Consider the following 24,925-nt stretch of genomic DNA (forward strand, 5'->3'; position numbering starts at 1 on the left):
GGCTCTGAATCCTGCCCAGTTTCTGGTGTTTCTGGTGCAGTCTCTGGTGTGGGTTCTGAATCCTGCCCAGTTTCTGGCGTTTCTGGTGCAGTCTCTGGTGTGGGTTCTGAATCCTGCCCAATTTCTGGTGATTCTGGTGAAGTCTCTGATTCAGGATTTCCGTCTGTATCCTGTCCATTTTCTGGTGTTTCTGGAGCAGTCTCCGGTGTTGGTTCTGAATTCTGCCCACTTTCTGGCGATTCTGGTGCAGTCTCTGGTGTGGGTTCTGAATCCTGCCCAGTTTCTGATGTTTCTGGTGCAGTCTCTGATTCAGGTTTTACTTCCGAATCTTGCTCCGATTCTGGCGATTCTGGTGCACTCTCTGGTGTTGGCTCTGAATCCTGCCCAGTTTCTGGTGATTCTGGTGCAGTCTCTGATTCAGGATTTCCATCTGTACCCTGTCCAGTTTCTGGTGTTTCTGGTGCAGTTTCTGGTGTGGGTTCTGAATCCTGCCCAGTTTCTGGTGATTCTGGTGCAGTCTCTGGTGTGGGTTCTGAATCCTGCCCAGTTTCTGGTGATTCTGGTGCAGTCTCTGGTGTTGGCTCTGAATCCTGCCCAGTTTCTGGTGATTCTGGTGCAGTCTCTGATTCAGGATTTCCATCTGTACCCTGTCCAGTTTCTGGGGATTCTGGTGCAGTCTCCGGTGTGGGTTCTGAATCCTGCCCAGTTTCTGGTGTTTCTGGTGCAGTCTCTGGTGTTGGCTCTGAATCCTGCCCAATTTCTGGTGTTTCTGGTGCATTCTCTGGTGTTGGCTCTGAATCCCGCCCACTTTCTGGTGTTTCTGGTGCATTCTCTGGTGTGGGCTCTGAATCTTGCCCAGTTTCTGGTGTTTCTGGTGCAGTTTCTGGTGGTGGTTCTGAATCCTGCCCAGTTTCTGGCGTTTCTGGTGCAGTCTCTGGTGTTGGCTCTGAATCCTGCCCAGTTTCTGGTGTTTCTGGTGCAGTCTCTGATGTGGGTTCTGAATCCTGCCCAGTTTCTGGTGTTTCTGGTGCAGTCTCTGAAGTGGGTTCTGAATCCTGCCCAGTTTCTGGTGCAATCTCTGGTGTGGGTTCTGAATCCTGCCCAGTTTCTGGTGATTCTGGTGCAGTCTCTGGTGTGGGTTCTGAATCCTGCCCAGTTTCTGGTGCAATCTCTGGTGTGGGTTCTGAATCCTGCCCAGTTTCTGATGTTTCTGGTGCCTTCTCTGGTGTGGGTTCTGAATCCTGCCCAGTTTCTGATGTTTCTGGTGCAGTCTCTGGTGTTGGCTCTGAATCCTGCCCAGTTTCTGGCGTTTCTGGTGCAGTCTCTGGTGTGGGTTCTGAATCCTGCCCAATTTCTGGTGATTCTGGTGAAGTCTCTGATTCAGGATTTCCGTCTGTATCCTGTCCATTTTCTGGTGTTTCTGGAGCAGTCTCCGGTGTTGGTTCTGAATTCTGCCCACTGTCTGGCGATTCTGGTGCAGTCTCTGGTGTGGGTTCTAAATCCTGCCCAGTTTCTGATGTTTCTGGTGCAGTCTCTGATTCAGGTTTTACTTCCGAATCTTGCTCCGATTCTGGCGATTCTGGTGCACTCTCTGGTGTTGGCTCTGAATCCTGCCCAGTTTCTCCCGATTCTGGTGCAGTCTCTGATGTTGGTTCTGAATCCTGCCCACTTTCTGGCGATTCTGGTGCAGTGTCTGGTGTGGGTTCTGAATCCTGCCCAGTTTCTGAAGTTTCTGGTGCAGTCTCTGGTGTTGGCTCTGAATCCTGCCCAGTTTCTGGTGATTCTGGTGCAGTCTCTGATTCAGGATTTCCATCTGTACCCTGTCCAGTTTCTGGTGTTTCTGGTGCAGTTTCTGGTGTGGGTTCTGAATCCTGCCCAGTTTCTGGTGATTCTGGTGCAGTCTCTGGTGTGGGTTCTGAATCCTGCCCAGTTTCTGGTGATTCTGGTGCAGTCTCTGGTGTTGGCTCTGAATCCTGCCCAGTTTCTGGTGTTTCTGGTGCAGTCTCTGGTGTGGGTTCTGAATCCTGCCCAGTTTCTGAAGTTTCTGGTGCAGTCTCTGGTGTTGGCTCTGAATCCTGCCCAGTTTCTGGTGATTCTGGTGCAGTCTCTGGTGTTGGTTCTGAATCCTGCCCAGTTTCTGGCGTTTCTGGTGCAGTCTCTGGTGTGGGTTCTGAATCCTGCCCAGTTTCTGAAGTTTCTGGTGCAGTCTCTGGTGTGGGTTCTGAATCATGCCCAGTTTCTGGTGTTTCTGGTGCAGTCTCTGATTCAGGATTTCCATCTGTACCCTGTCCAGTTTCTGGTGATTCTGGTGCAGTCTCTGGTGTTGGCTCTGAATCCTGCCCAGTTTCTGGTGATTCTGGTGCAGTCTCTGATTCAGGATTTCCGTCTGTATCCTGTCCAGTTTCTGGGGATTCTGGTGCAGTCTCCGGTGTGGGTTCTGAATCCTGCCCAGTTTCTGGTGTTTCTGGTGCAGTCTCCGGTGTGGGTTCTGAATCCTGCCCAGTTTCTGGCGATTGTGGTGCAGTCTCTGATTCAGGATTTCCGTCTGTATCCTGTCCAGTTTCTGGGGATTCTGGTGCAGTCTCTGGTGTGGGTTCTGAATCCTGCCCAGTTTCTGGTGATTCTGGTGCAGTCTCTGATTCAGGATTTCCGTCTGTATCCTGTCCAGTTTCTGGTGTTTCTGGTGCATTCTCTGGTGTTGGCTCTGAATCCTGCCCAGTTTCTGGTGTTTCTGGTCCATTCTCTGGTGTGGGCTCTGAATCTTGCCCAGTTTCTGGTGTTTCTGGTGCAGTCTCTGGTGTTGGTTCTGAATCCTGCCCAGTTTCTGATGTTTCTGGTGCAGTTTCTGGTGGTGGTTCTGAATCCTGCCCAGTTTCTGGCGTTTCTGGTGCAGTCTCTGGTGTTGGTTCTGAATCCTGCCCAGTTTCTGGCGATTCTGGTGCAGTCTCTGATTCAGGTTTTACTTCAGAATCCTGCTCAGTTTCTGGTGATTCTGGTGCAGTCTCTGATGTTGGCTCTGAATCCTGCCCAGTTTCTGGTGATTCTGGTGCAGTCTCTGATTCAGGATTTCCGTCTCTATCCTGTCCAGTTTCTGGGGATTCTGGTGCAGTCTCTAGTGTGGGTTCTGAATCCTGCCCAGTTTCTGGTGTTTCTGGTGCAGTCTCTGGTGTTGGTTCTGAATCCTGCCCAGTTTCTGGTGATTCTGGTGCAGTATCTGGTGTTGGTTCTGAATCCTGCCCAGTTTCTGGTGATTCTGGTGCAGTCTCTGGTGTTGGCTCTGAATCCTGCCCAGTTTCTGGTGTTTCTGGTGCATTCTCTGGTGTGGGTTCTGAATCCTGCCCAGTTTCTGGTGTTTCTGGTGCAGTCTCTGGTGTTGGCTCTGAATGCTGCCCAGTTTCTGGCGTTTCTGGTGCAGTCTCTGATTCAGGTTTTTCTTCTGTATCCTGTCCAGTTTCTGGTGATTCTGGTGTAGTCTCTGGTGTTGGCTCTGAATCCTGCCCAGTTTCTGGCATTTCTGGTAAAGTCTTTGTAGTTTTTCTGCAGTCACATTGTTTGAGTTGAATTATGTTTTTAATAAGATCAGCACTGGGAAAGTTCATGCTTAAAATGCCTAAGCAACCTTGGTTTGAGGATATTTGTTTTTGTTGCATCACTAAGTTACTAAGCTCCATGTTCACTTTTTTAGCCAGTGTTTTAGGATTGCTAAAAACCGAGGTGGTGGTCTCAGTCAGGACAATGTTATGATCACAGATGTGTGACTTCATCTGTTTAAGTTTTTCTTCAATATTTATTAATTTGCTATTTTTAAATAAAGGTGATTCATGGTTTTCTGTTCCAACATTAAATGTGTCACTCCGGAGAAAAACTATTTTGTTCCTTGCCTTCTTCATTTCTGGTACTGCAAACTCTGTCCATGTTCTATTTTCGTGCTTTCTAATTAAATTCTTTATCAACTGCACAACTTTGCCCTTAAAAATCCCATGTAAGTTTACTTTCAAAAGCACCGTCTCGTTGCTGTGGTCTTCCAAGAATTTTAATATTTCCCTGAGAACTTCATCAAAATTCATATGTTGCCAATGCATCCAGTGACTATCCCGGATATAAATTTGTTTTTCGTTATGGAACCAAATCCCAGCATGAACATCAAAGTACCGTATTCCCACGTTAAGTTGCTGCTTCAAAGTCCAAATCTGACATTTAGTAAGAGGGAGCCCATATAATGATAAGCTTTCATGTGTTCCAGGAATGGAGATAGCAGATACTGGCGTGTCATCAGGTATCTCCTTCATCCAGTCCATGTTATAAGAGCTTGAATCTAAAGCTGGTTTGTCATTGAAACCTGTGTCTTGTACAGTCTCCGGTGTTGGTTCGGAATCCGGCTCAGTTTTTGGTGTTTCTGGTGCAGTCTCTGGTTCAGGTTTTACTTCTGAATCTTGCTCAGTTTCTGGTGTGTCTGGTGCAGTCTCTGATTCAGGTTTTCCTTCTGCATCTTGCCCAGTTTCTGGCGATTCTGGTGCAGTCTCTGGTGCTAGTTCTGAATCTTGCCCAGTTTCTGGTGATTCTGGTGCATTCTCTGATTCAGGTTTTCCTTCTGTGTCCTGCCCACTTCCTGGCGATTCTGGTGCAGTCTCTGTGTCAGGTTTTACTTCTGTATCCTGCCCAGTTTCTGGTGTTTCTGGTGCAGTCTCTGATTCAGGTTTTCTTTCTGTATCTTGCCCAGTTTCTGGCGATTCTGGTGCAGTCTCTGATTCAGGTTTTCCTTCTGTATCCTGCCCAGTTTCTGGCGATTCTGGTGCAGTCTCTGGTTCAGGTTTTCCTTCTGTATCCTGCCCAGTTTCTGGCGATTCTGGTGCAGTCTCTGGTTCAGGTTTTCCTTCTGTATCCTGCCCAGTTTCTGGCGATTCTGGTGCAGTCTCTGGTTCAGGTTTTTCTTCTGTATCTTGCCCAGATTCTGGCGATTCTGATGCAGTCTCTGGTGTTGGTTCTGAATCTTGCCCAGTTTCTGGCGATTCTGATGCAGTCTCTGGTGTTGGTTCTGAATCCTGCCCAGTTTCTGGCGATTCTGGTGCAGTCTCTGATTCAGGTTTTCCTTCTGTATCCTGCCCAGTTCCTGGGGATTCTGGTGCAGTCTCTGATTCAGGTTTTACTTCTGAATCCTGCCCAGATTCTGGAGATTCTGGTGTAGTCTCTTGTGTTGGTTCTGAATCCTGCCCAGTTCCTGGGGATTCTGGTGCAGTCTCTGATTCAGGTTTTCCTTCTGAATCCTGCTCAGTTTCTGGTGCAGTCTCTGGTTCAGGTTTTACTTCTGAATCAAGCCCAGTTTCTGGGGATTCTGGTGCGGTCTCTTGTGCTGGTTCTGAATCCTGCCCAGTTTCTGGCGATTCTGGTGCAGTCTCTGGTGTTGGCTCTGAATCCTGCCCAGTTTCTGGCGATTCTGGTACAGTCTCTGATTCAGGTTTTCCTTCTGAATCCTGCCCAGTTTCTGGTGTTTCTGCTGCAGTCTCTGATTCAGGTTTTCCTTCAGTATCCTGCCCAGATTCTGGCGATTCTGGTGTAGTCTCTGGTGTTGGTTCTGAATCCTGCCCAGTTTCTGGTGATTCTGGTGCAGTCTCTGGTGTTGGCTCTGAATCCTGCCCAGTTTCTGGTGATTCTGGTGCAGTCTCTGATTCAGGTTTTCCTTCTGAATCCTGCTCAGTTTCTGGTGCAGTCTCTGGTTCTGGTTTTACTTCTGAATCCTGCCCAGTTTCTGGGGATTCTGGTGCAGTCTCTTGTGCTGGTTCTGAATCCTGCCCAGTTTCTGGCGATTCTGGTGCAGTCTCTGGTGTTGGCTCTGAATCCTGCCCAGTTTCTGGCGATTCTGGTGTAGTCTCTGGTGTTGGTTCTGAATCCTGCCCAGTTTCTGGTGATTCTGGTGCAGTGTCTGGGGTTGGTTCTGAATCCTGCCCAGTTTCTGGCGATTGTGGTGCAGTCTCTGCTGTTGGCTCTGAATCCTGCCCAGTTTCTGGTGATTCTGGTGCAGTCTCTGATTCAGGTTTTCCTTCTGAATCCTGCCCAGTTTCTGGTGTTTCTGCTGCAGTCTCTGATTCAGGTTTTCCTTCAGTATCCTGCCCAGATTCTGGCGATTCTGGTGTAGTCTCTGGTGTTGGTTCTGAATCCTGCCCAGTTTCTGGTGATTCTGGTGCAGTCTCTGGGGTTGGTTCTGAATCCTGCCCAGTTTCTGGTGATTCTGGTGCAGTCTCTGATTCAGGTTTTCCTTTTGAATCCTGCTCAGTTTCTGGTGCAGTCTCTGGTTCAGGTTTTACTTCTGAATCCTGCCCAGTTTCTGGGGATTCTGGTGCAGTCTCTTGTGCTGGTTCTGAATCCTGCCCAGTTTCTGGCGATTCTGGTGCAGTCTCTTGTGCTGGTTCTGAATCCTGCCCAGTTTCTGGCGATTCTGGTGCAGTCTCTTGTGCTGGTTCTGAATCCTGCCCAGTTTCTGGGGATTCTGGTGCAGTCTCTGGTGTTGGCTCTGAATCCTGCCCAGTTTCTGGCGATTCTGGTGTAGTCTCTGGTGTTGGTTCTGAATCCTGCCCAGTTTCTGGCGATTCTGGTGTAGTCTCTGGGGTTGGTTCTGAATCCTGCCCAGTTTCTGGCGATTTTGGTGCAGTCTCTGGTTCAAGTTTTATTTCTGAATCTTCACCAGTTTCTGCTGTTTCTGGTACAGTCTCTGATTCAGGTTTTACTTCTGAATCCTGCCCAGTTTCTTGTGATTCTGGTGCAGTCTCTGGTTCAGGTTTTCCTTCTGAATCTTGCCCAGTCTTTGTTGATTCTGGTGCAGTCTCCGGTGCTGGTTTTGAATCTTGCCCAGTTTCTTGTGATTCTGGTGCAGTCTCTGGTTCAGGTTTTCCTTCTGTATCTTGCCCAGTTTCTGGCGATTCTGTTGCAATGTCGGATTCAGGTTTTTCTTCTGTATCTTGCCCAGTTTCTGTCAATTCTGGAGCAGTCTCTGGTTCAGGTTTTACTTCTGAATCTTGCACAGTTTCTGGTTCTGGAGTTGGTTCTGAATACTGCCCAGATTCTGGTAATTCAGGTGCAGCTGTTGGTTCTGAATCTTGCACAGTTTCTGGCATTTCTGGTACTGTCAGTACAGTTTTTCCACAGTCACATTGTTTGAGTTTAATTATGTTTTTAATAAGATCAGCACTGGGAAAGTTCATGCTTAAAATACCTAAGCAACCTTGGTTTGAAGAGAATTGTTTTTGTTGCATCACTAACTTATAAATCTCCATGTTAACTTTTTTAGCCAATGTTTTAGGACTGCTAAAAACTGAGGTGGTGGTCTCAGTCAGGACAATTTGATGATGACAGACGTGTGCCTTCATCTGTTTAAGTCTTTCTCCAATATTTCTTAATTTGTCTTTTTCAAATAAAAGTGATTCATAGTTTTCTGTTCCAACATGAAATGTGTCACTCCGGAGAAACACTATTTTGTTCCTTGCCTTCTTCATTTCTGGTACTGCAAACTCTGTCCATGTTCTATTTTCGTGCTTTCTAATTAAATTCTTCATCAACTGCACAACTTTGTTCTTATAAAACCCATGTAAGGTTACTTTCAGAAGCACCGTCTCGTTGCTGTGGTCTTCCAAGAATTTGAATATTTCCCTGAGAACTTCATTAAAATTCATGTGCTGCCAATGCATCCAGTGACTATCCCGGATATAAATTTGTTTTTCGTTATGGAACCAAATCCCAGCATGAACATCAAAGTACCGTATTCCAACGTAAAGTTGCTGCTTCAAAGTCCAAATCTGACATTTAGCAAGAGGGAGCCCATATAATGATAAGCTTTCATGTGTTCCAGGAATGGAGATAGCAGATACTGGCGTGTCATCAGGTATCTCCTTCATCCAGTCTGTGTTATAAGAGCTTGCATCTAGAGCTGGTCTGTCATTGAAACCTAGCGAGTAACAGTAGGTCATTCTGATGGAAGGAAAGACATTAGACTCACTAAATAAAATCATTCTTTCAGTCAAAAAACAAATGTTTGAATAGCTTTTCAACAACAAGAAAGCAATGCAACAAGTAATATTATATTGGACTTACACAGAGAAAAGCCAGAGGTAATGATAGATGTCCATAATTGGTTTGTTGGCTAATCTATGATCCAGAGAACTCAGGAGGATAGTATTAATCCAGATTCTTGTTGTAGAAGTTTTAACATTTTTGTCTCAGCTGTCAATTTTTCAAACGGTGCACTTGCCCAAGAAGCTTTCGACATGACTGTGAGAAAAAGGCAATTGTCTCTCCTGCAATGAGCTGCAGTCACAGGGAGCATAAAGATTAACTCTCATTTGCATGTTTGTACGTCTAATCTTTTATTTAGAATGAGCCGGACAGAGAGAGACAAAGAAGGAGACATTGTGAAAGTGGTGAGCGTATAATAAAATGTGGCTTTAGGGTTGGTCTGAGAGATACGCGAGTCGGTTTAGCTGGATATCCTTTACATACACTGCATGTAAGAGTCTTCACTACAGTCCCTATTACTGCAGCACATATCTAACATAGAAAACACTACTGCGTAGTACTGGATTTTGGGTTTTGCACCATTAGGTCAAATCAAAACAAATGGCTGTGACTGACTTACTTGATTTTACTCCGTGCTGATCCTTGTATGTGCTTTGTTCATTGATATTATGTGTTTGAACTTAAATTTGGTTTAATAGTAGCTGTTTGTATGTCAAATCCATGAGGACAAGCCAAGACAAGCAAAAGAATTCAAATATACCAAAGCTACAGCTAGCAGCCAACTAGCTTAGCTTAAATACTGAAAACAGAACCAAAGAGCAAGCCTGACTCTGTTATAAAACTTGTCTGCCTCCACCCAGTCTACCACATTTAATCCTTTTAGAAAAACAATACGTGTTATCTAGGCCAGGTACAATGACTTCCTAGAACCTTGTTTTTCCCTATGAGATTACTTGGCATGACCCCAGTCTATGACTAAGTGAAAATAACTACTTAGGGTTTGTTGCTCAGGTATGAGAAACCAGCTTCAATAAATAAATATGTTTCTCAAAGCATGCATTTATGCTAAGATTTAAAAAAAAAAAAAAAAAAAGAAGAAGAAAACACCTCCAGGATGAGTTGGGGACAGGCCTTATCTCTCAACATCAGTGGCTAATAGCCTATTGAGTAATCACACATCCATCAATTTTCTTCAGATGTTCACGTACGATTGGTATTTTTGGGCTTGGTGTTTAACGAGTTGATGGGAACAGGCATTTGATGCACTGCAGTACTCATTTGCATTATGTGGTTGGTTGTACAGTCTTGACACGTCATCCTTATCCCAGCCAATAGGCTTGGGTTTGATCACTGCTGATCCTCTTCCTAGCCACCTGTTGCATCTTAGTGGAGAACATTATCTGCAAGAAGTATGATCAGATAAGACATTAACATGGACAATACAGTAACCAGTGGTAATTTACTACAGGAGCAATCAGATAATTGCCTTGAAATGATGAGACCTTTGCTTTTGATCTGCAAACACCTACATTCCTTCTAATGCCTTATTCTGAACCAGCTTTTGCCAGCAGGAGCTAATCCCTTTTCAGGTCATTGCAAGATGTCTGTGAGAACTCTCCCCTTGGTTTTCATTAATCTCGGTGGAGAGATGCTTTACATACTGGACCAACGCCTGCGAGCTCTCAACACGTCAGAAGACAATTCAGAGAAAGGTAGAGATGGCTGACAGGCTTGGTAGGTAGGTGTGTTTAGCTCCCAGTCATCCCTCTCCATGACGAGCCGTAGCTCTTAGATGACAACCTAAATGTGCTTTTCATACTCCCTATGCAAAACACCCTAAATGAACCTGAACATTTTCTTTGTCTTCCTTACTCGGCTGCAGGAGTGTGGTCAGAAAATGACAGAAAAAGAGGTATCCATGCCATACTGCTACTTTTATTTATAGTATATCCACTGTGAGATGAAAAACTAATAAATCTAAGTAGTTATAGTAATAATTTGATCAAAATAGAAAAATATGCCAGAAGAAGTGGACAATTAGCTAATAGACTAAAATAGGAATGCTAACTGATGCATCAGCTAGCTAGTCACGTAGCTAAAGTCATGTAGCTACATCTTAAAGTTTCTTAATCATTGGTTTGTTAATGCACAGCAGTGTGTAAAATACTTATCATTAATCTAATTCCCATTTGATTTTATTACACAACTATAGTAGGCTAAAATGTGATAGAGGGGAAAACCTGAAGCTAGCTAAATTCTTGCTAACGGTAACCAGCTAAGCAGAGCAGAGCTAACTTCCATTTTAGTTTTTGACTTCAGTTTTGTGTGTTTTACACTCACATGAAATATTGGATTTAAATGTATTAATACTGACTGATTTAAGGACTTATTTAAGGTTTAATTAGTGACTTTAATAATAGGCTACTGTCAAAAATAATGCCAGACAAACACACACTACTACTAGCAATGATCAGGATATAGTTTATTTTACGATACTGAACAACAGTTACGGCTAAACTACATTTATACTGTGATAACTGCCTGGGATATCAATATTTTTGGTTTTAATGATTAAGAAAATACTATTTTTTCATTTTCATGGATTTTGTATAAATTTAACTGTCTTTTTATAGTACAAAATTAAACACCTATCTATTTTTTTTTGTTCCTTCCCAATTTAAACAGTTATGAACGACATCGTTGGGACCAATGTTCCCTCTAATTTTTCATGTGTCTGGGCATACACAAAAACTCTGTGAGTACACTGTGGACCACTGTGAGCAACATCACACGTGCACGCTGGGGCCACACACCAGTATCACACCTGTCCAAAACCTGAGATCATAGCAAGTTACATAGTTTATCAAAAGAATCCCATTATAGCAGTAATTTTTTACCTATATATTATATTCATCTATTTATTGCGCATAGTGCTGTCTGTGATGTGTGTGTGTTGCTTGTATGTCTTTATGCCACTGTCAAAGACAATTTTCCATTTTATGTAAGTTTTATGGACATTAAAGAAGTCTAAGTCTAACTGTATAAATGAATATAAAACAATAGAAAGCAGAACATTCCTCTTGTAATAGCGCAATAAGAAAAGTTCAAACAGAAAGTTTGAGGAAAAGTTGTAGCTTTGTTGTCTTCTGGTATCTTCTTCACAAGCAACAGTACCTCGACCAATGAGATGAGCAGGATTCCCGCTGTCAGCTTATTGGTCACAGTTTACCGTAAATGTTCCTATAAAGCGCCTTGTTACTCATTAATTACATTGACATTTTACACGCTACTTTTGATTCTCACGGTAATACGGGACAAAGTGCGTCCTGTTTCAGCTCAATACGGGACGCGTACTTTTGTTTCTAAATACGGAACGATTCTGTTTTTCAAGGGACTGTTGGCAACCCCAAGTTTTGCAGAGCAGACCTTTCTCTCTCGAAAAAGAAAAATCTTACCCAGTGTCACCGCTGGTTCTTTGTTTGCACACACTCCGACAGCCATTCCATCTTAAAAGAACCACATTTAATTTTTACTTTGTCTTGGTGAGTGGATGCGCCACTGCCTTAACTCCGCCGCACTGTTAGCTAACCTGCAAAACACCGGCGCCGCGGTGGATATGGGGGGGCACGTACTGTCATGATTGGCAGCGTAAGTGAACCGCATCATACCATTGGCTGGACAGCTGTCACTCACTGAGTTACATTGCAAAATGGTACATAAACAAATAATTTACTTGTTTAATTTATTTACAGTTCATGTTGGATTTTTTTATGCGCTGCATAGATTTTCTTGTGCGCGGAGAACGTGCGAGCAGTGCGCGATTGCGCAAGCGCGCAGCTTAGAGGGAACATTGGTTGGGACCATGTTTAGTAAACCTTTCATGGACGAACTCCTCAAACCACAGCAGCTGTATTCTCACCGGACAATGAAAACGGTGCTAACTCGGCTAGCGCACGCCTCCATCATGAGGCTGAACCCGGCCAGCATGGACAGGGTACGAGCATCAACATCTTCTTCACTCTTCTGTTAGTCCCGGTGAAAGGAGGGCGCTTTTCATACAGACTTTTGAAATCAATGAACACTACCCTGTTTTAAGGTAGCGCCCTCGGCTACTACAAAGGAGTGAAATTTGAGGTGTAAATACGTTGCTTATTACTGCAGAGATTGATATGATATGCATGCCATACTGCTATAATAAAGTGATATACAGTATATCCACTGTCAGATGAAGAAAGAGCCTTGGTAAATAAAAGTATTACACAAAGAAATGATTGTTCTCTGGAAAAAAATTGCAAAAACTGTTGGACAACTAGCTAGAAAGCTGAACTAGGTAAGCAGCTAGCTAGTCATGTAGCTAAAGTCACATAGCTAAAGTCATGTAGCTAAAGTCACATAGCTAAAGTCATGTAGCTAAACTCACGTAGCTAAAGTCATGTAGCTAAAGTCACGTAGCTAAAGCTAATAATTTCTTCTTTAGTCTCTAATTGTAAAACAGTTTGTAAATTAAATATTATTAATCTATCTAATCTAATTCTATCTGACCAGGTAAAATTTTGAGATAAAGTTTTTGAGTTATTTTGAGCGAACTTCAAAATAACATCTGCTACTTCCGTGTTTAAATTCGGTCTAAAATCCTAATATTGATGTTTTTCTAGTTCCAAATCAATAACAACATTTAGAGAAAGCAATTAAAAAGTAAAAAAATATTTGGTTTGTCATGTCTTTAAAGTTTGACTTGTCTTTGTTTCCCTTTTTCCACCTATAGCTTTACGAACTGATGATCATGGCTTTCAAATATCAGGTCTTCCTTTGCCCACGGCCAAAAGATCTGTTGCTCATCTCGTACAATCACATAGATACCATCAAAGAATTCGTAAAAGACACGCCTGTGGTTGTGAATCAAGTGAATGAAACACACAGGAAAATCATTGAGGTATTGTTCAGACAATTGTCTCTGAATAAACTCCCTAATACTGTAGAGAAGCTGAAATCTTTGACACACATTATCCTTAACACAGTAGACTGCACACTGTCTGTACTGTAAGGTCCATACTCTAGATTCCAGCTGTCAGTTGTTATCATATGTCTTTACCTCCTGTATAACCAGTTGTCATTTTCCTGATGTAGGTGTACTCATCTTTATCAGAAGGTGAATTCCAGCTTCTCAGACAGACGCTGCTCATATTTTTTCAAGACATGAATATTCGAGTGAGTCTTCAAAATCACTCCTCCGAAACACGTCAGATTAAAATACAACATTAAAGTGATCATTTAATTTGATCTCCCTTTTGTCTCAGGTGTCCCTTTTCCTAAAAATTAAAATCCAAAATCCCAACGGACGTTTTGCGATGGCGCCTGCAGGCCCGGTGCCTCATGGGATTGATGTTCCAGGACTTATTAGGTATGATGTGAAATAAATTCAGTCAAATACAATCAGATAATGTAACATTAATCCTGTCCAGCTTTTCTAGCTTGCATCTTTGTTAGTGTGGTTATTGCACCATTTACATGCAACCAGTCCAACACCTTCCCTTCATTTTTGGCACCAGACGTGGCTGCATTGAAATGTTCAGACCGGGGTTGTCAAACTTATATTAATTCAGGTGCCACATACAGTCAAATTTGATGTCAAGCGGGCCGGACCACTAACATAATAGCATAAAAACCTATTAAAAACGACAACTCCAAAAGTTTTCTCTTTGTTGTAGGGTTTTCCCGGGGGGGGTGGCGGGGTACACCCAGGACAGGTCTCCATTTAAAGGCTCCACTGAGATGACAACATGTCTGAATTTGAAAGTTTTCCTCATATTTGGTTGTATTTCCTCTGACAACAAGAATAATCTAAACCGTCATCTTCCTGTTCCCACAGGACGTTTGACAGTAAGGGCAGAGAGGTGAGACGGCGTGAGTTCCCCACTGGAGGAAGTTACACCAGCCCCATCAGAGAGGGGTCTTTTGAGCTGCATGGAGACAGAGTGATCAGACTGGGCATGAACATGTATGTGCTGTATATGGGAATCATGAATGATGCACACATGCTGACAATCATGTGGGTGACAGTGCTTGGTTTTCTTTAATTAAAGGTATACAGCGGACCATCCAGAGGAGACACACACAACCAAGACCCCCTCTGTTAAGGTAATAATGGGGATTATTCATTGCTGACATTTGTAGTTTGGCGAAATTCTTCAGATTCACAAGCCAGGACTGCTTTATGTTAAGATTACGTTGATGAATTAAAATGTAACTTTCAAGCCAACAACTCCACTGTTCCCGCTCACTCTTAGAGGTTAAATCTAAGCAGACATGTACATTTAAGAGTAGCTAGAGAAGTCATATACACAAATGTTTGAAGTTATACCACTCACAGTTCACCTCCAGGATATTGTGCAGGCTGGCACACTATCACACTGGTTTACTGTAACTCTGGCGTTGCCACTCATACCTGAGTGGGCCTGTTTTACAGTAATGTGTGATCTCCCCTGCTCACCTTTCCTTCATCCTGCTGCAGTCAGACGACACACCCAACCTTCTGGCCAAGGAGGAGCTCAACCTGCTGGCTCGTCTGATGGGTAGCATGAAGGCAGAGAACATGCCCGAAGCTGAAGCTGGCTTTAGGATCAACCTGTTTAACACAGACCAGGAGGAGGAGGAGGCGTGAGTTGCTTCTTTTTTTTTTTTTTTTTTCCTGTGCAGTTAAATTAGCACTAATTCCCACATATACAACTTTTATTTCATCGAACAGAGGAGCTTCAGGAGGAGCTGAGGAGTCGCTGTTTGGAGTGATAAATATCCAAGCAATGCAGGTAATACTTCTTACTCTGAGCTCGTATCACTCATCATTATTATACATTAAACTTTTGTCTAGATGAGCTTTGAGCCGCTGGTTTGCATCACTTGTTTATTTGTGTGTGTTTGATTCAGGATGAACAGGCTGCTACTGAGCTGGCTCGAATCGCCGGACAGTTTGCGGAAAAAGACGAGCAGCCTGAAAATCAAAGCGGCAACAAAGGAGACGAGCTGCTGGCCATGATGGACGACCTGTGACTCTGACTCTCCGTTTGGCACTGAACTAATGAGATTATTTTAATTTTGAGGCCAAAATACAGGAAGCTAAATAAAATCATGCTGTGTCTACGTTGAATTAACATTCCACTGAATGTAGAAATGTGCAGTTTTCACAGATTACCTTTTAACAGATAAACATTAAATCTAACTGGTATAACTGAAGATCACTGTATGGGTACATAGATAAAGTACATTTAAAATATTAATGTTAAAATATATGCTGTATGACAAATATTTTGCATGGCAAATTTACTTTATTCATCCCTTTCATGCACTTGTCAACTCATAAATCATCTGCGTTATATACTTTTAAAGTTCTGTGTTCTTTGAAACGTTTATGTGACCCTTTTCTGGCTCAATAAAGAAGGAGTTTGTCAGTTTTGTCCTGCAGCCTACAGAGAGCGCTGTCGTACTGGGGTTAAGAAAACTGAAACCCTTCTTGTTGACCCTGCTAAAACTCTCAGTAATCTAATCTGTATTTCCACACACACACTAAATAAACAATAACAGGAGCATACACTTATTATTTCAGAAGGATAATTCGTCAGTTTTGTAATTAGGCTCTTAGAGTATGGAATATAGATAATTTGTGCCAAAAAAATCTTCACTGCATATATTTTAATTAATATATTTCTATTAACCATTAAAGCTAAAGAAATCTCTTTCGAGACTTGATATAGATATTTAAAGAGATATAATTTGGCGATGTTTCAAAACATTTGTAAATAATATAAATATTTACAAATGTGTCTGTTTCTCTTTCTTAATATATATATATTTTTTTCATCAGTTTTTTAATATTTTTATTATATACGTTATTTTGTAATCATCTTCGTTTTCAATAAAGTTGTGGCGGGTTTAAAAAAAAAAAAAATCTTTATACGTATGGACGTATGGACGAACGCAACACGACGTCTGAAAAATACGTCATCACGCTGCTACCCTGACGCTGCGTCAGTCTCTCATGCGGGAAAACCAAGTTGTTGACTTCTCTGAGAGGTTTATCGACACCTGGAGAGAGTTGGAGCGTCTTATTGACGTGAAATAAGTATTTAATCAACTCAGGTAAATGTTAAACACGGCATTTGCGGGGTAACCGTCTAATATGTCCTCTCTAGACGCTTTGTCGTTCTTAATTTAGCCGCTGTGAAGCTTGCTAATCCAACTACAGAGTACCAGACATAAACAGCAAGTCAGTATCTTGTAATATTAGAGTTGGTTGCAACATAATTTACTTACTCCATACTTAAGCAACCTTATATTGGTTTATTATAGATATTTGCTCGTTAAACACAGTATTAATCCATATCACAATGTATAAATACTCTTAGTTGCCAGTTCATTAGGTACACAAGTGAAAGCAAATTCATTCTAATATAACAGCCCTGCATTGAATGATAATTTCTTGAAGGTTATGGTATTCAGTAAAAAAGGTACACAATTACACTGTGACACTAGTACTACATGACAAATAGGAAATAGTGACTGAAGTACTGATAATCTTCTGTCAACCTGCTGGTGTCCTTTGTCTCCAGATGTCAGGGTCTATGGAGTCTGAGAGAGCTGACTCTCCGCCATCAGGCTCGGTGTCCGTTGAAGTTGTCAGCTCCATCCGTGAGCGGACAATCGCAGAGAACAGCATGGTTATCCTGCTGCAGGGCCTGAGGGGGGAAGTGACCACGGTGGACCTCAGAAACGAGAGCACGGCACGGGGACGCGTTGTCAACGTGGACGCCTTCATGAACGTACGCCTGGAGGACGTGCTGTACCGGGACCGGCGTGGTCAGCTCACCAAGCTGCAGGACCTGTTCGTCACTGGCAGGAACATCCGCTACGTTCACATCCCCGACCACGTGGACATAATGAAGACCATCCAGAGCCAGCTGGCCAAGATTCACCGCGTCCGCAACTTCGCCAGTCAAGGCGGAGGCAGGAAAGAGTACGGCCAGAAAGCCAAATGACTTTTTTTTGATTTTATAAGATGCAGAACTGAACTGAAAACTGCTCAGAGTTCAGACGAGTCTAAGAACACTTTCTTTTCTCTCAGATTTAAGGACAAGCCCGAGCCTAGGTTAGTATTTTACAACATGAGGAACCACGAAATGACTCAGAGGATGAGAATGTAAAAGTGATTTCAGTTAAGCTAAGATATAATTATATTTTTTCTGCCTTTTTGTTATCAACTAGAGTGAACTGTCCCTCAAATTAAACAATATAAGAGGAACTGCTGCTTACACTGTGGCACTGATTGTTTTTAATAGACTGAAAAGGTTGGTATTCTATCTTCCCTGATTATATATTGGGTGATACAAGGTATTACTGAGACTTTTTTTTAACAAAAGCACATAAAGAAGCACTGCAAAATAATCTACAGATCCCTTAATATTGTTAGACAAGTAAGAAGTCAAATCCACAAAATGTAAGGACAGCATGGTGCATCCATTATTCATTGGTCCAGTTTTGATGCTTTGTAGTGGGTCAATCCAATCACAGACAATTAGATTGGGCTTCTTCTCTGAAATATGGTGAAGACGTTCAATAATCACTTCAGTACTTGAGTAAATGTCATTGATAACTTTCCTCAGTGCTCTCACCACCTGCTGGTGTACCCCACACACCAGTTTATCACTCCCCCTCGAAGCTAAGATTAAAATAAAAAGAGCTCAATTAATCCACGATCACTTCTCTCGGGAAAAGGAAACGCCTCCTTCAACTCCTGGCTGGTCCTCCTCCTTTTGGAGGATGAGAGGGAGTGGATGAGGGCTGCTCGATCTGCAGTCCAGCAGCAGTGTCAGCTCTGCTGTCACGAACACCGAGTGACCGACACTGTCCCACTGCTTTTCTGTCTGAGAAATGGGATCTTATTTTAAAGCTGGCTGACAGATCATCCAAACTCAGATCTAAAATTCTTGGAAAACGTTGTGGTTGTTGGTCAAGAGGTGCAAACCAAGGTGAGTGAGGTTCTTACCTGAGGAGATCTTACATTTAAATATATTTAATTTTTATGTGATCTTCATACTTTCTGGTGGGGGAACCGGCCTTTTTAAATCCTTTAACAAATACAAAGCTGCTGCTGTGAGGCAAACAACAAAGAAAGTAGTTTCTTTACAATACCACAGACCATAAAAGTCCTTCCAAGAGCAGCAGCTACATCCTGCTTAAAATTATTAACACATATGCTGTCATCCAGCTTGTCATGTGTATCTTAATTCCAATTTTTGTTGTTAGTACACCTGACAGCAGCTTTCCTTCTGAGAGTCATCTCTTTTTTTTTTGTTTTTTTTTTTTGCCTTTTTCTCTTATTTCCAGGAGCCTCGAGTTTCATTCTTTGACTTAAATAGGATTATCTAAGCAGGAAACGTGGGAGGGTTGAATGGGAGTACATTTTACAGAGTCCACATAAACAGCTACAGCTGCTGGGCTTTGAGTGTGTGTGTAGTTTAGTCGAGGAGTTATTGGACTTGTCTGGAATTGTTAGGTGTTAAATCTGTCTGCCCAAGAAAAAAAGGGACATTTGCCTCCCTCTGATATTTGTGCTGTGCTTCCAGCTCGGACAAACTTCAGGACAAACTTCACCACAAACTGCCTGTCAGGGAGCAATGTGGCGCTCGACATAAATATACTGTACATGATTTCATTCTGTAAGTGAGAAAACAGAAGAAGATGCTCCTGTTACCCACTCACATCCTTCTCTGTGTATAATTAAGTCCTAAAAATGTTATTTTCTTTAAACAAATCAAGACCTTTCCAGAAATTAGTGCGTGAACTGTGAACATTAAAGAGTAAAGCAGGACCCTGGACTAGATTAAACTAAATTGTCACATGACATTTGCAGTGAAACCACATTATTTGTACTGAACAAGTATTAGTAGTACTTATTTGCTTTCTTGCCAGCAGTATAGGCTACACCACTTTCAAAATATGAAGCTAGCTAGCTAATTAGCATTATTATTAAAACTAAAGAGGTCGTAAGATTCACCTACGTTGAGCAAATGTAGAGGTGAAAATTCATAGCAGTCTAATGTTAGTTAGCGTTGGTTTTTCTTTTAAAGTTTTCATGCCAACTATGTTTATGCTAACCTTACTGTCACGTTTTTATGCTAACTAGTTTTTATGTTAACCTTAGATTTAAGCCTTTCTGCCAACTGCTAACTTCTGCTAAGTTTTTAGTCTTCATGCTAACCTGAGGATCATGATGTTAACCACTTATGAGTTTTTATGCCAACCGCAGATTTTAGTCATTATATATTTTAAGTTGGAAGTTTTTATGCTAACCTACGATTCAAGTTTCAGCATTTAGCATTTATGCTAAACTAACATTGAAGGTTTTGCTAACCCATGAGTATTTATTAAGCTAAGTTTTGTGCTTTATAATGCTAACCTAAGCTAACAGACTGTATGCTAAATAGCTATTAGGCTAGTTTAGCTTTACAGAACATTGATTTAACATTGATTATAGCTAGTAAATGAACTTCTTTGTGCTGTGCTTTCAGCCAATCCAGAGAGCTTTGCGCTCTGCTTCATGATGGGCGTCTGTTTCAGGCTCTTCATGGCGCTGAGACTCCTGGTCCCCGGCATCACCTGCAGGGCTCGCCGCCACAACAGGCCTCCTCCGTCCCCTGAGACAAGGCAGCTCAAGGAGTCCAGCCAGGAAGATGAGGATGAGGATTGGGAGGAGAGCGTTGCAGAGGAGGACGGGGTGGAGTCGGACCTTTTGGGATGTCTGACTCTTGTATGTCAAGTTCAAAGAGAGTCCTTACTTTGCACTTGACATACAAGAAATTGACAAACTTGAACATCTTATATTAGCAGACAAAACTGTTACTTTTAAACGTAACTGCCAGTTAAACTTGGGATGTTCCTGGAGCCGTTTCACTTCCCATCGATAATTAGTTTAATGTTTTGCAGCTGTGAGCAGCGGGTCCACTTCATTAGTTGTTAGTAATAGGGGTAAATAGTGTGCATCACTAACAGCTTTACTTGTAACAACAATTGTAACTGCAAATAGACAGAATTTTCTCACAACCAAAGGGTAACATACTTCGGCAGCATTTAGAACAAGACTTCCTTCAGCTGAGATTGTTTTGGGAGGAGGCAGAACAAATATCATCTAAAAATACGAACAAATAACAACTTGTAACAACTAACGTTGCTGTAACAACTAAATTTGCCCTCAGGGATCAATAAAGTCTTATCTTAAGAACTGTATGGCTTAAAAATCAGTCTTAGAAACTTACAAACCTCTCCAGGGCTATGTAGTAGAAAAGAAATTATAAAATAATCTGTGGGAATAATCTGTGGGAACAGGTTGGCTAGCATCCAACATTTATTGTAAAATATAAAAATGACATAGCATATGGCGTCTTTGTTTTTCTTTGCCAATGAGGGTCAGAAATTTGAATTGTTGTACTAAATTCAACAAGTTATAAAATACAAATGACAATTAAATAGAAACAGGAAAAAAATATATTTAATTTTCTTTAATCTGTATATTACAAACAAATGCCAGAATAAATGAGTGATTTAATGGGTGTGTAGTGTATTAAATAGTTATTTGAAGATTGAATGTTAGACAAAATCAGTAAATCATATGACAACATGTTGCTATTTCATCTTTAACATTTTATTCATGTTCATAGCACCAAACACAATTCTTCAGTTTTCTTTACAACTTGATATAATCACCTTGAGTGTCAACTGTATCACTTGATTTACCCTCGAAGACAATTACGACTTCTCCATTGTGGCTCTGGCTTGATCTCTATTTGAGGAGGGATGTCTGGGAGAACAACAGGATATAAATCTATTACAGGTGCTGGTGGACTCACCAGCTCTGGTTCATGCCGTTTTGGCTGATGCGTTGGTAAGGCTGGTGTAGGTTCAGCTGATGGTTTTAAATCTTGGACCGTTTCCAGCGTTTCTGGTTCTGGTGTTGTTTGTGACTCCTGCCCAGAGTCTGGTAATGTGGGTGCAGTTGTTGTTTCTGACTCTTCCCCAGTTCCTGGTCCTGGTGTTGTTTGTGACTCCTGCTCAGAGTCTGGTAATGCGGGTGCAGTTGTTGTTTCTGACTCTTCCCCAGTTTCTGCTCCTGGTGTTGTTTGTGACTCCTGCTCAGAGTCTGGCAATGCGGGTGCAGTTGTTGTTTCTGACTCTTCCCCAGTTTCTGCTCCTGGTGTTGTTTGTGACTCCTGCTCAGAGTCTGGCAATGCGGGTGCAGTTGTTGTTTCTGACTCTTCCCCAGTTTCTGCTCCTGGTGTTGTTTGTGACTCCTGCTCAGAGTCTGGCAATGCGGGTGCAGTTGTTGTTTCTGACTCTTCCCCAGTTTCTGGTCCTGGTGTTGTTTGTGACTCCTGCTCAGAGTCTGGTAATGTGGGTGCAGTTGTTGTTTCTGACTCTTCCCCAGTTTCTGGTCCTGGTGTTGTTTGTGAATCCTGCTCAGAGTCTGGCAATGCGGGTGCAGTTGTTGTTTCTGACTCTTCCCCAGTTTGTGTTCCTGGTGTTGTTTGTGACTCCTGCTCAGAGTCTGGTAATCCGGGTGCAGTTGTTGTTTCTGACTCTTCCCCAGTTTCTGGTCCTGGTGTTGTTTGTGACTCCTGCTCAGAGTCTGGTAATCCGGGTGCAGTTGTTGTTTCTGACTCTTCCCCAGTTTCTGCTCCTGGTGTTGTTTGTGACTCCTGCTCAGAGTCCGGTAATGCGGGTGCAGTTGTTGTTTCTGACTCTTCCCCAGTTTCTGCTCCTGGTGTTGTTTGTGACTCCTGCTCAGAGTCCGGTAATGCGGGTGCAGTTGTTGTTTCTGACTCTTCCCCAGTTTCTGCTCCTGGTGTTGTTTGTGACTCCTGCTCAGAGTCCGGTAATGCGGGTGCAGTTGTTGTTTCTGACTCTTCCCCAGTTTCTGCTCCTGGTGTTGTTTGTGACTCCTGCTCAGAGTCCGGTAATGCGGGTGCAGTTGTTGTTTCTGACTCTTCCCCAGTTTCTGCTCCTGGTGTTGTTTGTGACTCCTGCTCAGAGTCCGGTAATGCGGGTGCAGTTGTTGTTTCTGACTCTTCCCCAGTTTCTGCTCCTGGTGTTGTTTGTGACTCCTGCTCAGAGTCCGGTAATGCGGGTGCAGTTGTTGTTTCTGACTCTTCCCCAGTTTCTGCTCCTGGTGTTGTTTGTGACTCCTGCTCAGAGTCCGGTAATGCGGGTGCAGTTGTTGTTTCTGACTCTTCCCCAGTTTCTGCTCCTGGTGTTGTTTGTGACTCCTGCTCAGAGTCCGGTAATGCGGGTGCAGTTGTTGTTTCTGACTCTTCCCCAGTTTCTGCTCCTGGTGTTGTTTGTGACTCCTGCTCAGAGTCCGGTAATGCGGGTGCAGTTGTTGTTTCTGACTCTTCCCCAGTTTCTGCTCCTGGTGTTGTTTGTGACTCCTGCTCAGAGTCCGGTAATGCGAGTGCAGTTGTTGTTTCTGACTCTTCCCCAGTTTCTGCTCCTGGTGTTGTTTGTGACTCCTGCTCAGAGTCCGGTAATGCGGGTGCAGTTGTTGTTTCTGACTCTTCCCCAGTTTCTGCTCCTGGTGTTGTTTGTGACTCCTGCTCAGAGTCCGGTAATGCGGGTGCAGCTGTTGTTTCTGACTCTTCCCTAGTTTCTGGTCCTGGTGTTGTTTGTGACTCCTGCTCAGAGTCCGGTAATGCGGGTGCAGCTGTTGTTTCTGACTCTTCCCTAGTTTCTGGTCCTGGTGTTGTTTGTGACTCCTGCTCAGAGTCCGGTAATGTGGGTGCAGCTGTTGTTTCTGATTCTTCCCTAGTTTCTGGTCCTGGTGTTGTTTGTGACTCCTGCTCAGAGTCTGGTAATGTGGGTGCAGCTGTTGTTTCTGACTCTTCCCTAGTTTCTGGTCCTGGTGTTGTTTGTGATTCCTGCTCAGAGTCTGGTAATGTGGGTGCAGTTGTTGTTTCCGACTCTTCCCCAGTTTCTGGTCCTGGTGTTGTTTGTGACTCCTGCTCAGAGTCTGGTAAAGTGGGTGCAGTTGTTGTTTCTGACTCTTCCCTAGTTTCTGGTCCTGGTGTTGTTTGTGACTCCTGCTCAGAGTCCGGTAATGAGGGTGCAGTTGTTGTTTCTGACTCTTCCCTAGTTTCTGGTCCTGGTGTTGTTTGTGACTCCTGCTCAGAGTCTGGTAATGTGGGTGCAGTTGTTGTTTCTGACTCTTGCACAGTTTCTGGTCCTGGTGTTGTTTGTGACTCCTGCTCAGAGTCTGGTAATGTGGGTGCAGCTGTTGTTTCTGACTCTTCCCTAGTTTCTGGTCCTGGTGTTGTTTGTGACTCCTGCTCAGAGTCTGGTAAAGTGGGTGCAGTTGTTGTTTCTGATTCTTCCCTAGTTTCTGGTCCTGGTGTTGTTTGTGACTCCTGCTCAGAGTCTGGTAATGTGGGTGCAGTTGTTGTTTCTGACTCTTCCCTAGTTTCTGGTCCTGGTGTTGTTTGTGACTCCTGCTCAGAGTCTGGTAATGTGGGTGCAGTTGTTGTTTCTGACTCTTCCCTAGTTTCTGGTCCTGGTGTTGTTTGTGACTCCTGCTCAGAGTCTGGTAATGTGGGTGCAGTTGTTGTTTCTGACTCTTCCCTAGTTTCTGGTCCTGGTGTTGTTTGTGACTCCTGCTCAGAGTCTGGTAATGTGGGTGCAGTTGTTGTTTCTGATTCTTCCCTAGTTTCTGGTCCCGGTGTTGTTTGTGACTCCTGCTCAGAGTCTGGTAATGTGGGTGCAGTTGTTGTTTCTGACTCTTGCACAGTTTCTGGTCCTGGTGTTGTTTGTGGCTCCTGCTCAGAGTCTGGTAATGTGGGTGCAGCTGTTGTTTCTGATTCTTCCCTAGTTTCTGGTCCTGGTGTTGTTTGTGACTCCTGCTCAGAGTCTGGTAATGTGGGTGCAGCTGTTGTTTCTGACTCTTGCACAGTTTCTGGTCCTGGTGTTGTTTGTGACTCCTGCCCAGAGTCTGGTAATGTGGGTGCAGTTGTTGGTTCGTTGGTCTCTGCAGTTTTTACACAGCCACATTCTTTGAGTTTAATTATGTTTTTAATAACTTCAACACTGGGAAAGTTCATGCTTAAAATACCTAAGCAACCTTCGTTTGAGGAGAATCGTTCTTTTTGCAACACTAACTTATAAATCTCCTCGTTAACCTTTTTAGCCAGTGTTTTAGGACTGCTAACAACTGAGGCGGTGGGGGTCTCAGTCAGGACAATGTGATGATGATGACAGATGTGTGCCTCCATCTCTTTAAATCTTTCTTCAATATTTCTTATTTTGTCTTTTTCAAATAAAAGTGATTTATAGTATTTTATTCCAACATTAAACGTGTCACTCTGGAGAAAAACAATTTTGTTCCTTGCATTCTTCATTTCTGGTACTGCAAACTTTGTCCATGTTCTATTTTCGTGCTTTCTAATTAAATCATTTATCAACGGCACAGCTTTGTCCTTTGAAAACCCATGTAAGTTTACTTTTAAAAGCACCGTCTCGTCTCTGTGGCCTCTCAAGAATTTGAATATTTCCCTGAGAACTTCATCAAAAGTCTTCTGCTGCCCATGCATCCAGTGACTATCCCGGATATGAACTTCTTTTTGGTGCCACCACATCCCAGCATGAACATCAAAGTACCGTATTCCAACGTTAAGTTGCTGCTTCAAAGTCCAAATCTGACATTTAACAAGAGGTATCCCATGTAATGATAAGCTTTCATGTGTTCCAGGAATGGAGATAGCAGATACTGGCGTGTCATCAGGTATCTCCTTCATCCAGTCCGTGTTATAAGAGCTTTCATTTAGATCTGGTTTGTCATTGAAACCATGTGAGTAACAGCAGGTCATTCTGATGGAAGGAAAGACATTAGACT

General features: G+C 43.0%; 4 protein-coding genes across 4 annotated transcripts in view; all 4 read left to right on the forward strand.

The window, feature by feature from the left end:
• Nucleotides 1-4,118: 4,118 nt before the first annotated feature.
• Nucleotides 4,119-7,902, forward strand: LOC311500970 (uncharacterized protein; the record flags this gene model as incomplete). The annotated part of the gene is made up of 5 exons (XM_084562609.1): nt 4,119-4,148; nt 4,355-4,634; nt 5,273-5,512; nt 6,032-6,829; nt 7,841-7,902. The coding sequence occupies 5 exons, from the start codon at nt 4,119-4,121 to the stop codon at nt 7,900-7,902; spliced, it is 1,410 nt and encodes a 469-aa protein (XP_084418735.1).
• A 1,238-nt stretch (nt 7,903-9,140) lies between these two features.
• Nucleotides 9,141-15,429, forward strand: LOC311501746 (protein OSCP1-like). The gene is made up of 11 exons (XM_084563732.1): nt 9,141-9,716; nt 9,887-9,916; nt 11,847-11,998; nt 12,770-12,937; nt 13,132-13,212; nt 13,302-13,405; nt 13,874-14,002; nt 14,088-14,142; nt 14,516-14,661; nt 14,750-14,810; nt 14,929-15,429. Exons 1-11 carry the CDS (start codon nt 9,605-9,607, stop codon nt 15,049-15,051), a joined length of 1,161 nt encoding a protein of 386 aa, XP_084419858.1. The 5' UTR covers nt 9,141-9,604; the 3' UTR covers nt 15,052-15,429.
• A 609-nt stretch (nt 15,430-16,038) lies between these two features.
• Nucleotides 16,039-17,287, forward strand: LOC311501747 (U7 snRNA-associated Sm-like protein LSm10). The gene is made up of 2 exons (XM_084563733.1): nt 16,039-16,137; nt 16,608-17,287. Exon 2 carries the CDS (start codon nt 16,608-16,610, stop codon nt 17,031-17,033), a length of 426 nt encoding a protein of 141 aa, XP_084419859.1. The 5' UTR covers nt 16,039-16,137; the 3' UTR covers nt 17,034-17,287.
• The window catches only part of LOC311501749 (U7 snRNA-associated Sm-like protein LSm10), a 30,507-nt gene continuing 21,664 nt past the window's right edge, over nt 16,083-24,925 (forward strand). The window contains exon 1 of the mRNA XM_084563736.1: nt 16,083-16,137. The gene's annotated coding sequence lies outside the window, so the exon portion shown is untranslated. The remainder of the gene's footprint in view (nt 16,138-24,925) is intronic.

Source organism: Chelon labrosus, assembly GCF_963514085.1.
Source record: "Chelon labrosus genome assembly, chromosome: 16".
Lineage (NCBI taxonomy): Eukaryota > Metazoa > Chordata > Actinopteri > Mugiliformes > Mugilidae > Chelon > Chelon labrosus.

Excerpts from the sequence above, each read along its gene's own strand:
- LOC311501746 (XM_084563732.1), top strand. The coding sequence starts at position 9,605 with ATGTCTGTGAGAACTCTCCCCTTGGTTTTCATTAATCTCGGTGGAGAG. Across the intron at positions 14,003-14,087 it reads ATCAGACTGGGCATGAACAT|GTATACAGCGGACCATCCAG; the intron begins GTATGTGCTGTA and ends CTTTAATTAAAG. Across the intron at positions 14,662-14,749 it reads GACCAGGAGGAGGAGGAGGC|AGGAGCTTCAGGAGGAGCTG; the intron begins GTGAGTTGCTTC and ends TTCATCGAACAG.
- LOC311501747 (XM_084563733.1), top strand. The coding sequence starts at position 16,608 with ATGTCAGGGTCTATGGAGTCTGAGAGAGCTGACTCTCCGCCATCAGGC.